The sequence below is a fragment of the Sycon ciliatum genome, chromosome 5 (assembly GCF_964019385.1).
Source record: "Sycon ciliatum chromosome 5, ocSycCili1.1, whole genome shotgun sequence".
Taxonomy (NCBI): domain Eukaryota; kingdom Metazoa; phylum Porifera; class Calcarea; order Leucosolenida; family Sycettidae; genus Sycon; species Sycon ciliatum.
Window position 1 is genome coordinate 13997731 of NC_088647.1, and position 12589 is coordinate 14010319.

General features: G+C 50.2%; 2 protein-coding genes across 2 annotated transcripts in view; both read left to right on the forward strand.

The window, feature by feature from the left end:
* Positions 1-9239, forward strand: part of LOC135817710 (mucin-2-like) — a 9500-nt gene extending 261 nt beyond the window's left edge. Inside the window, exons 1-2 of the mRNA XM_065330945.1 lie at positions 1-2671; positions 2735-9239. The exon at positions 1-2671 is cut by the window's left edge and continues 261 nt beyond it. Of these exons, the coding sequence (XP_065187017.1) occupies positions 3165-8036 (4872 nt within the window). The 5' untranslated portion in view covers positions 1-2671; positions 2735-3164 and the 3' untranslated portion in view covers positions 8037-9239. The remainder of the gene's footprint in view (positions 2672-2734) is intronic.
* LOC135817711 (tether containing UBX domain for GLUT4-like) overlaps positions 1-12348 on the forward strand; it is a 36424-nt gene extending 24076 nt beyond the window's left edge. Inside the window, exons 17-18 of the mRNA XM_065330946.1 lie at positions 11455-11539; positions 11720-12348. Coding sequence (XP_065187018.1) covers positions 11455-11539; positions 11720-11891 — 257 coding nt within the window. The 3' untranslated portion in view covers positions 11892-12348. The remainder of the gene's footprint in view (positions 1-11454; positions 11540-11719) is intronic.
* Positions 12349-12589: the final 241 nt, after the last annotated feature.

Sequence of the window (12589 nt, forward strand, 5' to 3'; positions counted from 1 at the left end):
TTGATATTTTTCATTGCTATTTTACGACTGTTGTCTCCTCGTCGGTTATCTCATTCAATAGAATTGGATTTACGGAGACATGTTGACAAGAGTCCACAACCAAGAGTACAAGCAAACAAACAAACAAACAAACAAGCAAACAACCAAGAGTATGTAACTGTGCAGATACTGTAAACCGTGAAATTATTGCAATGGTCTAATTTCTGCGAAATTCGCGACCGCGTGGAAATCGCGAAATTTAGACAGCGCGAAAAGGAGATCCATAAAAGGTTTAGCATGAATGCCACAGTAGCAAATTCTGCAATCGCAAAATTAAAACCTCGCAAATCTGTCCGGATTCTGGAAACGCGAACTAAAAACGCCGCGAAAATTTCACGCTTTACAGTACCCAAGTTACGGGTCAGTCCGCGGCACACTCCCTTCATTACGTAACCTACCTGCATCACGCCCTGGAGGGAATGGAAAGGGAAAGTCTAAAGATAAATTAGCTGTCACCGCCAGGATCCAGGACTCAAATCAAGGACCTTCGCCTTAAAAGGCCAGCGACGCTGTAGCCACTGAGCTATGGTGTGGTCATAGCGACGCTCTAGCCACTGAGCTATGGTGTAGTCGTAGCGACGCTCTAGCCACTGAGCTATGGTGTAGTCATAGCGATGCTCTAGCCACTGAGCTATGGTGTAGTCATAGCGGCACTAGCCACTATGCTATGGTGTAGTCATAGCGACGCTCTAGCCACTGAGCTATGGTGTAGTCATAGCGATGCTCTAACCACTGAGCTATGGTTAGGGATATCAGCAAACACACTGCGCACGGGGTTTGCGCAGTTTTCAGCGCTACCATACCAATGTACGGACTGGCGGGGACAAAAAATTGACGCAAATAAAATGGCGACTGGTCGAACGTGGCTCGCGACCTACATAATTATTTGAATAATTTGAAAACACATACTGCTGTGAACAGACCCCCATTGTTTCGATTCTGATGATGTCCGACTACTGTGCACCTCACTTTGGGCATCCTCTGCCAGCAATTACACTAACGAACTTATACAAAATCACAGTATTAAAAATCGGTGAAGGACAACAGGCCCATGTTCGTCGATCGTCCAAGCTTCTTCATCTTCCTGAGTTCTTCTTGAATGATCGACCTTGTGAACTTTCGACCTCTGGGACCTTGGATTGCTTCGGTCAATTTTTTTCTTGCTTGGCACATGGATAGATCCATGGGTGAGGTACCAGTTCACCAAAAATTAGAAGATTTCTCCGGTGGGAACGTTGTAAAAAATCGCCTTCGATTCACCCATGCTCCTTGGGCATCGAAGGACAAATTTGAAAATTCGTCTGAAGAAAGTCCTGGGGCTCGGCTCATCTGTAGTTGATCGCGTGGCTGTTACCGTAGGCATGTCACTCTCTACCCACGAATCCTTCACCAGCAGCGAATATACGAAGCAATCAACGAAACGGCAGATCCTGAGCGCAAGGTTCCGACTTCAGCCGCCATTCTCCTTCTTCTCCATCAAGACTCCTTCCAGTTTCCCGGCAAAAATATTCATTTTCTGACTTGGACTTTTCTGGCCGCGCGCGTGGCATGCTGACATGTACAAAATTCGATTACATCATAACTGCGCAAACCCTCTGCGCAGTGTGTTCGCTGATATCCCTACTATGGTGTAGTCATCATCCAGTGCTAGTTTCCTAAACACAAAGCACGCTGGTATACTTGCAGTCATGACTAGTGGCTATGCTTGTTAGGATGCTAGTATCTCCATCTGCCCCGCTGACGTCTGGCTGCCAATCCAGCTGATCATCATGCGACAAGTAGCTTTGGGCTCTACGGGCAGGGGTGGAGATGGCTGTTGCCACAGTTGCTGCCGGTGTGCAAGTGCCAAGACCTGCTTGCCACATTCCTACACACACGCACACGCTGCACACACTCTTGTTCATGAGATGCGAGAAGTGATAGCACCTGCTACATGTAGTGCAGAATGAATGCATACTGATGGGCAGTGTGTACATTGTTTCATCATCACGTCGGCATCAAATACAGTGCTAACAAGTAGTGAAATCCAACCCCATGAATATAACAGCATTGCTGGCCTTACACTACGAACAGTCAGATGTGCAGTGAACATGCCTATGCTTTATTCATGATGTTGGATTCCACTTTCTGCAACTGTAACTCCATGTGTGTGTTCGTTTACAAAATAAGACATGTGCAGTACATCCATACATACATGCATGCTATGGCCAGGCCTAGTTATAATCTACCGCGTCGTGAATGGCCTATATCATCTGTTGGTGGCCCTGGTGGCTGGTGACCATCTGTTCCAGGAAGCTGCCAGGAAGGAAACCTGGTGCTGTTGTTGCACGCTGCCCTGGCACGTCTGTGACTGTTGTGTGTATCTGGTTGATTTGGAGCGGGTAGGTGTGATTGTGCGCTTATTTTGATGTGTGAAGAGTATGTGTGACTGGCAGTGTTCCATGCCTCGTGTACGGTAATTACACTACTGCATGTACATGTATTTGCTGGTGCTGGTTGCACTTCACCGTTGCTTTGATGCCAGCCGTGTCTCGTTTGGTAACCAGAAGCCGTGCTATCAGGTGATGTTACTGTACAGCGGTGTTGACAGCTGAAAAGCAGTTGACCGAGGTGGAGCTGTGAGCTTGCTCAGGTAGTCAAAGTGTGTTTGTCTGATGGTTTACTGGTTTACTTAGCTGTGCTGTCTCTCTCTCAGCACCTTGGCCAGCAGCAAGGCATGCAGTTGATGAAAACATTGATCTCTGCTCCCCACTTCTGTTGATGAGTGAGTGGCTTGTGACCTTCAGTTGTCTTCTGCAGCAAGTTAGTCTGTTTGTGCCTCAGTGTTGGCTTCTTCAGGGTAGTAGTTTGTTTGGCAGGTTGTACTGTAATTTCTAATGAAACCTAGTAGATTTCCTCTGTACAGTGAGAGAAAGAAAATACAGGGTGGCCGTGACTGAGGAGTGCTTCTCATTGCTTCCGTGTCCTGAAGTGCCAGTGTGTGCCTGGGGTGTGGCAGCTAAGTAGTGCTGCTACTGTTTCTGCTACTGCTACTGGTGATGCTGTCTCGCTAGTGTTCCAAGACTGTCAAACTGTGAGACTTCGGGTGGGTGTGTCGTGTGTGATCATCTGCAACTTGTCGCACTATGAGCAGTAGCCGTGTTGGCTCAAGCAGGGCCTCTGTCTATGGCAAGAAGGCTGTGCCATTGCCCAATAAAGACCCTTGGGATCCACAGAAACATGGTGCCGATGCAAATGCTGCTGCTGCGGCTGGTGCTGCTGGTGGTGGTGGTGCAGGGTCAAGATCCTCATTGTCTCCTCAATCATCAACCAAGCAAAGTAGTGCTGGCGGAATGCCGCCACAGCCAGCCCGCCGCAAGAGTTCGCATAAGCAGCATGCTGCACGCAAGCCATTGCCCAAGATGTCGAGCATTGACGAATCGAAGAACAATGAAGAAGTGACAGCGCCTATGTCCCTGCTTGATTTCTTCTCATCTAGCTCTCAAGCTGATCTGCTGCCCATGGTCGTCAATGTGAAGGAGGATGCTGCGTGCGATGTTGTCTCTCTGGTACGTGCCACTACTAAGAAGAGTAGCTTGTCCAATGGCTGCTTCCCATCTTCGGCTAGCCGTGAACACCACAGCAGCACTGGTAGTGATGCTGCTGCTGCTGCTGCGCTGGACGAGCCGATCACACACATCACTGTGTCGCAAGTGTCTGACCGGCGTACGCTGACTGCCGACACACGGCTGGCACTGATCAGCATTGCGGAGGAGAACCGCGACGTTGACATTGAACTCTCCAGCCAGGTGCAGCAGTCAGTACCTGCCAAAGGAAAGTACGGCGCCTGGACAAAGTATAAGGCAGCCTGTGGCGGTAGCTCGTCTTTCCAGGCGTATTTCCTCTACGAGCTAGTACAGCAGCAGCAGACACAAGCTGCAAAAGCATCTGGATGGTCGGCAATAAGGCAGGCAGTGGGTGGTACTGATTCTGGCCCTTCGCCAAGCTGTGTATGTCACTACGACGAAGATCATGTGTATCGTGATTTGGCCAGTCTGCTGTGTTCGCCTTCATCCTCGCCCGCTTTGTCTAGCCACGCCGATATCAGCATGCGGTATAGACGGCGTTTCATTGTGCCTCACGAGACTCAGCTTTCAACGGGATACCTGCTGCCGCCCGACTCTGAGCTGGTGGTGGCAGTGAGTGACGAAGCTCTATCCAAACTGGTTGGCCAGCAGAGCAATGAACGCCTGGACACGGCCGGCAATGATGAGCAGTGTGTAGCATGCTGGCTGCTGGAGAGGCCTGGCATCACACTGCCCGCGACGAGCAGTCGGCGGCGTGCATCGTTCGTGTCCGTGCCTCTGCACGCCCAGATGACATGCATGCCAAGCGATGCCAGTCACTGCACCATCCTGCACTATGCACAGCTGGTGGAGTACATGCGCACTCTGGACAAATCCGTTGTGATGCGGCAAGCCTTTGCCTATCCACTGCTGCAACGCGGCAAGGATTTCAAGCAGCTCTTTCCCAGTGCCACAACAATCTGCAAAGACGAAGAGTTTGTCGAGTGTGTCACTGTGGCTAGGCACATGTCGGTGGTTTGTGCGTCGCAGCTGGAGCTCTTCCGCGTGTCCGTCAACTCTGGCTTGACTGTTGCTCGCTTGCCAGGCTCGGCAAGCGATGGTCTGTACCGAGCCACCTGCCTGTATCTGAGCAAGCTGGCTGTTCCTGGTGGCCTAGTGACGGGCGTTGCCATTCCCAACCGCCGTGCCACTGTGCACGTCTCCACAAATGAATACTCTCTGCCGTTTGACGTGGCCACCAGTGTGCCGAGTGGTGGCTGGTGCACCTTGCCTCGCTCCACTGCGCGCGGCAAGAACCCTGCTGCCAAGTCCATGCCGTCCTCCCCGGTACTGCTGACCAGGCGAGCCAGTGACTTCACCACCACCAGCAGCAGCAGCAGCAGCTCACAGCCGGATTTTCTGCGCGAGCACTTGCTTTCCGGGAAAGATGCGGACCCGGATTGTGATGCTCCGAGAAGCAAGTCGGCCTTCGCGTTCCGCTCGCCAAGCCCATCACACCGTGAACGATTGGAGAGCTCATTCAGCACAATGTCCTATGACATGCTGGATGACTGCCAGAAGTTCAACAATTCAGGAACCTTTGAGCCCGTCGATTCGCCGAAACTGACCACTGCCGGCAGCGGCACTAAAAGCAAAGTGAAGACTGCTTTCGACACCATGCCCAATGTGCGCGCTGCGATCAGTTCTGTGCTGCCGAACCGCACGAAGGGCCGAACCAGCACCAGCAACACAGCCCTGTGGCACTTGTCCGATGATGCAGCAGCAGCCACTGGTACTGGTGTCAGTGCCACCACCAATGCTGCAGTTCAGGATGATAGCGCAGAACCTGGCAATGGTGGTGGTGGTGGCGTTGGCGTTGGCGGCAGCTCTGCTACTGATGCTGACAACTCTGCTCAGGGAGTTTCCTATTCAGTGAGTGATGTGACTGTGGACATGGACACTACAATACCACGTGCTACAAAGGCGACGCCCTCGGCGGATGAATCGTCTAAAGCGTCAAAAGTGGAAGCACAGAGCGGCGGGGGTGCTGATGCTGGGTCCCGCAGTGCAGTTTCGCGCTCGACTTCGTTTGTTGGCGCGGTCAAGCAGACTATGACGTTACGATCTGCCATCGGTAGCCTGCGCAAGAGGAGGCCAAGCGGTGAGCCACCGCCGGCACCAAGCAGTGCGTTTAATGAGTACAAACCGTCGGGCACCGTCACCGCTGCTGCTGCCAGCACATTTTCTACTGTTGGACAAGCTAGTGAGGTAACCCTAGCTAGTGCAGTTGTGGGACATGCGCTCATTATCGAAAGCGAATACTCTGAGCCGCTTTGCTCTATTGCACCGAAAGTGATGGCGCCATTGCCTACGGCTTCAAATGCATCCATGGGTATTAGCAGTGTTACGGGCAATGCTACCAGTGCTGTAAGCTGTACCACTAGTGCTGGTAGTCATGTGACAGCTGACCGGACTAGCACTGCCAATGCCAGTGCTGTTCCTGGTGATGAGCCCAGTGGCCCAACTACTCACTCTACCACCACAAGCGCCACCAAACAGAAGTCAGTAGCTGCTGCAGATGTGTCTGCGTACGAAGTGATCCCGTTCCATCCTATTGCGGATGTGAGAGCAGCGGTCGCTGTGCCCAGAGCAAGGTCGCCAGGCGTTGCCTCGTCTAAAGTACACACATTGGATAGTGCTGAACCTAAAGCAAAGCCAGCGAATGTCTCTGTGCCGAAGACTAGACCACCAGAAGCACCCAAAGCAAAGGCAGTGGATATCACCGCACCAAAGACTAAACCACCGGAAGCACCCAAAGCGAAGGCGGTGGATATAACCGCACCAAAGACTAGACCACCAGAAGCACCCAAAGCAAAGGCAGTGGATATCACCGCACCAAAGACTAAATCACCAGAAGCACCCAAAGCAAAGGCAGTGGATATAGCTGCACCAAAGACTCAACCACCGGAAGCACCTAAAGCGAAGCCACAGGCAGCTACACACCGTTCGGGATCGCCATTACGTACTCCGTCTGCGTATCACGGTAGACCGCCACCACCTGCCCCGCCAACCAAGGCACAGCGCAATACAGGACGTGGTTCCCCAGTTCCAATGGGGACGTCCAGTGGCACGCCAGTTGAACTACAATCCACTGCAGTTCATGCAGCTAGGCCAAGGCGGGCGTCTGTTGATAATGAATTGGCCGTACGGGATCACGGCGCCGGCGTTTTGGCTGCTGTTGCTACCTCTGCTGGTGGTGGTGGTAGTGGTGCTCTGGCTACTGTAAAATTCGGCACTGGAACCTACGAAGACCCTGAAGCGATCAAGCCTCTTGTATCACCAGTGGATAAGCGACGTGGCTCCTGTCCGGATGTCTTTCGCCTGGGGGAGTTCTCTCTAACAGGCAAGCAGCCAGCCGTGACTGCGCAAAGCACTGCCGTAGCTGAAAGCGAGTACTGCTTGGCACAGCCAGCCGTGACTGCGCAAAGCACTGCCGTAGCTGAAAGTGGGTATTGCTTGGCACAGCCAGCCATGACTGCGCAAAGCACTGCCGTAGCTGAAAGTGAGTACTGCTTGGCACAGCCAGCCTCGACTGTGCAAAGCACTGCCGTAGCTGAAAGTGAGTATAGCTTGGCAGGCGAGCCCTTGTCACAAGTCAACAAGGCTTCAGCACCTGTCCGACGCCGTGAATACCTGCCGGCGGCTGTGCTAGCAAGCCAGGAGAACACGACCGTGCCAGCTGCTGAAAGTGAGTATTCCTTTGCGGGGGATTACAGTGCGACTGCAATCAGTCAGCAATTATCCCAGAGCAATGCCGGTGGTGATGATGATGGTGACATCGGCGCTGGCTACTTTGCGGTGGTTGAAAATCACGGCCATCCCACGCTAGCCGTCGAGCCTGACCCTAAACCTCGTGTTAGCTACTCCTTTGGTCTCGATGAGCATCGGTCTGCAACACTGGGACGCCCTCGCAGTCGCAATGTTCATCAGGACATTACCATCCAGCGCACAGCTGCTCTCTTCAGATCCGCTAGCCAAAAGGTTAAGTCAGTGTCTGCTGTACCCAAAGCAAGGAAACCGCCGCCAGCACCAAAGCCCTACCGGACGCCAGCCACTAATAATCTGTCTGCCATCACGTCTTCGAGCGCGGAGAGCCACGCAACAGAGCCATCTTCTGCAGATGCTGTAGGTTGCACTCCGAGCAGTAGGGTGACAAGTAGCTATGTGGGCAATGTAGCTTCACCACTCTCTGCACCCGTGGCAGCCAAGAGAAGTCCTCGGCTCACGCGTCACACGTCCTCCGCCAACGATGTTCTGAAAGACTTTCTGACCACCGTCAAGCCTCCAAGTGCACCACCGCAAACACGAGCGCCGGAACGTAATGTCTCCTTCACATCCTTCCAGCCGTTTGTATCGTCATCATCAGCCCGTGTAGAGGAAGAAGGAGAGTAGTGACCCGCTGTGCGTTTCTTGCTTGTCAACGGCAGGTTGTTGCTGCTTGCTAGCTAGCTGCCTGTATGCCACACTGAGCCATGTGTTATGCTGGAGTATGTCTTGAGCCGTGGCCCAAGGTGCACTGGGAAGTATGTAATGCCGATGTCATTGAGTATGTAATGCCGATGTCATTGAGAGTGTTCCTACTCTACTACATGCAAAGTAGACGATCACAAGTAACTGTAGTTGGTGCCGTCAAGCCTATAATTATCCGCCCACAGAGGCCCCGAGCAAAGAGTGAACAGTTGCCCGTTTGCTTCTTGTGTCACCAGGTTAGCTGGGGCCCACACGCACTTGTTTGTTGTTTAGTGAGTCGTGGAATGTTTCTTTTCTCGAGCTTTGCGTGGCAGTAAGCAGTGTGTTTAGCCACTAGCCTGTTAAATGTACTAGCAGGACTGGTAAAACACTTGCTTTGTGAATCATTTGGAAAACTAGAACTGGCTCTTGACTTCTCCAAAATTCTTGCAGAGATTGTTTTGTTCCCCCTCCAGTGTCTGGAAACAGAGATTGTTTTGTTCCTCCTCCAGTGTCTGGAAACAGATATTGTTTTGTTCCCCCTCCAGTGTCTGGAAACAGAGATTGTTTTGTTCCCCCTCCAGTGTCTGGAAACAGAGATTGTTTTGTTCCCCCTCCAGTGTCTGGAAACAGAGATTGTTTTGTTCCCCCTCCAGTGTCTGGAAACAGAGATTGTTTTGTTCCCCCTCCAGTGTCTGGAAACAGAGATTGTTTTGTTCCCCCTCCAGTGCCTGGAAACAGAGATTGTTTTGTTCCCCCTCCAGTGTCTGGAAACAGAGATTGTTTTGTTCCCCCTCCAGTGTCTGGAAACCTGCTGCTAGTACAATCATGTTTTGATTACTCTCCACTTCAAGTTCCTCTTTTCTCTCTTCTGCTCTTCCTTTTGGTAAGCCGGCTGTCTGTCAATTTTTCGTGTCTGGGCAAAATGCCCTGAACCATCTTACCATTACCCTCCTGGGAACATCACTTTTTTAATCAACGGCCGGCTATGTGAACTTGCTTCAAGGCAATTATGCCAGCTGGCGGTTTGTTGTCTTTGCAGAGTTGATAATATTTACATGCATTCATTGCTCTCTTGTCTCTTGTCTAGCCACTCACTGTACATGTAGTAGTAGTAGTAGTAGAATGCTGCCGGCTGCTCTCTGACCTCCGTTTGTTGGGTTTGTGCGTGTTGATCGTGAGAATGGCTCACAATTCTCCTAAGTGTTGCTCCTTCTCTTTGTCTGTTGCTGCACTCTGGAGCTATGCGTGTGCAGTTGACAGAGTGTGTGCGCCTGGGTAGCAGCAAGAGTACATAACCCCCCAGAGTGTGCAACTCCACTATGAGTATGGGTGCTGTCCCGACAGAATCTCAAGTTGACGTCATTTTGATGATGCAATGTGCACTGTACACGGATTATCAGACGAATCCGGAACCTGTGGTTGACCGAAGCCGATCGATCCTGTACAAATTATTGCAAAGAAAAACGTGTGATGCGTTGACACCCGTACACATGTTGTAAATCACTGGTGCAAGGAGCATTGCGTCATAAATAATGACGTCAACTTGAAATTCTGTCGGGACGGCAGGGTATGTGGGAGTTGCACACTCTGGGGGGTTATGTACTCTTGGTAGCAGAGATAGCTAGAACGTAGACTGACGACATTCACTCTCAACTGTAGCCTGGTGAACTGTTTCCGTGCAGTAAAACCTGTGTAAAATGGACCACTCTGACAATGCAACCACCTGTCCCGAAGGACCAATACAATCAAAGATCAAAGGGTATCATTTGACCCAGGGGGGGGGGGGGGGGGTCAAGAGGTCGACCACCTGTCCCGAAGGATCAATACAATCAAAGATCAAAGGGTATCATTTGACCCAGGCCAGGGGTCAAGAGGACGACTACCTGTCCCGAAGGACCAATACAATCAAATATCAAAGGGTATCATTTGACCCAGGGGGGGGGGGGGGGGTCAAGAGGACGACTACCTGTCCCGAAGGACCAATACAATCAAATATCAAAGGGTATCATTTGACCCGGGGGGGGGGGGGGGGGGGGGGGGGGTCAAGAGGACGACCACCTGTGTTTAATGTTTAAGGGACCACAGTCATGTTGTGCTCGTGTTTAGCAGTCGACTTACACAGGTGTCAGTGATTTTTCCAATTCCTCTTGTGTAGCGTTTTGGACAGGCTGTGGCCAGTTTATCGGAGGGCGCCGAGGCACGTTTTTATCATACAGGTTCCATATGCAAAGCACAAGTGAAGAGTTGAGATGCAAAACACGCCAAATTTGAGAAAACGAGATTTTAAGCTCCAGTGTAATCAAAATGACATTTAGACAATTATTATGACAGTTATAGTCTAAACGCACCTTCGGGCAAAATTTCACATTAAAAAAATTACTAAAACCACTTCAAAGTAGGTGACCAAAACGAGAGAGCTTGGAAGCTCAGGGCCCTACGCTATGCTTTTTTGCCTTGATGACCCAGACAAAAAAAAGCATAGGGATGTTATGAATTCTTTAAAAAATTCCTTTTTTTTAAGCAATAACCTGGGATTCGAACCCGCACTATCGCGCGCCCTGCATGCATCCCCCGATACACTTCGCATACATACTAATTCTTCCAAGTTGCTTCACGTTATGATCTTGCATTTGAAAGGCCTATTTGAATATGCATTGTGGCCAGCCGTCTTTGATAGTACGGTACGGTACGGGATAGGTACGGGACAAGCCCTATTTGAATATTTGATTTGAATATCTCGGCCAGCTGTATGTGGCCAGCTGTGTTTGATGGTACGGTACGGGACAGATACGGGATAGCGCCAGGCGTGACACAAGCAAACAAACAAACACACAAATACCAAATTAAAGCTGTGTGGACCCTGGCTAGCGCCAGACGTTACTGAAGTAACGTCTTCTGCATAGCTACGGGAATAATAATGATTCCCATGTAGATGTAGATGCGAATCACACATAAAACGAATCCTAGTCTGGTCATTATCAAAAGGTGATGGAATGGATATGTCGCGTTTGGCATCTAAACTCTTCAAGTGTATCAGGATGTGCATCCTGATCCTTTGGAAGTAGAATGCGCTCCAGCTCGGGACTAACGTTACAACTTACAAGTACACTAAGTTCAGCATGCTTAGGTTGTTGTGTTCTTGCACGGACTGGTGTACATTCAAAAGCCTAACCGATGTAAACGTAGAAGATCCAGCCTTGCTTGAATTGAAATTTGAACTATAGCCAGTGTGTACAATGTAATTGATTTGAACTATAGCCAGTGTGTACAATGTAATTGGCGTAGTTGCTATTCATGTGCTTATATATTTGCAAACATATGGATACGTGTGTGTGTTTGTTTGTTTGTCTCCTAACAGATCGCTACGTTCGTCAGGACGTGCTGCAGCGCTCAACCAGCCTAGCCGAGGCGGAGGAGATCACAGCCAAGTGCTTTCCTGCCAGGTACGTTTCTGCTGCTCTCGGCATTTTTAATCACACTGCTACTGTTGTGTTACTCTGTGACTGTGCACGGCTTGCAGGATGGTCCCAGTGGTGATCTTAGCACTTTTACATCTAACATCTATTGTGCGGGCTTCGGCAGGACATGTCCATTACTATTTTTGTGCTGTTCAATTTTTGCAGGTCTGATTCAACGGCTGGTGACAGTGTCGCTGATGAAGCAAGTGCTTCTGCTGCTGCCCAGTCCTCTTCTAATGAGAAAGAAGAGACCAAGCCAGCCAAGTCGCTTACACCACAAGAGCAGTCAAAGAAAGCTGCCGCTCTGCCAAAGTGGTTCTCTCTAGGGAAGAAGTAGACACGGCGTTTGTAATAGCAACTAGATTTATACCTTTTTTTGGACTCTCGTTTTTAGTACTTCAACATATTTTTTATTGTTACTTTCCTTCCCGAACACATACTACTATGTAGCACACTGTCACTCTTCTGGTTGTAGGTCTAGTTGGGTGACCACCCAGCAATTCTTTTCGGTGGAAATAGTTGGCACTTTCTGCGGTCAGCATTGGCAGCCCATACACCTTGCCCTTTCCTTTCGCTGCTTCCTGCATGATAATCTCACAGCTATATTAAGTTCAGCCTTTGTCCACGAGACTCGTGATCTAACGCGGAGAAGTATGCCTTAATAAAAGACCAATGGACACATGAGATAAATTCAGCTCTCCCTGTTTGCATGCATGATCTTCACAGTTCTCCTGCATGGCCAGATGCCGAACTTTCTAACCAAGGAGTTGAACTGGTGCAGCATTCTACAAGTACCTGTCATGCATGGCGATCTCCTGTGTGATGTGATGGGGGTGAGATACACACAAAATCGTGACGACTCTTGAATGCCAGGAAAAAAAGCTATCAACAGCTAGTTGGGGACTCTGCCAAACATGTTGATAATAGAGGTCATTCTGAAATAGCATGTCAGCGCAGCTCATATGACCTGTATGGTATTGTTTATCTACGGATTCTCTAGAGGCCAAATGGGTTACTATCCTGGTGGTCTATCTA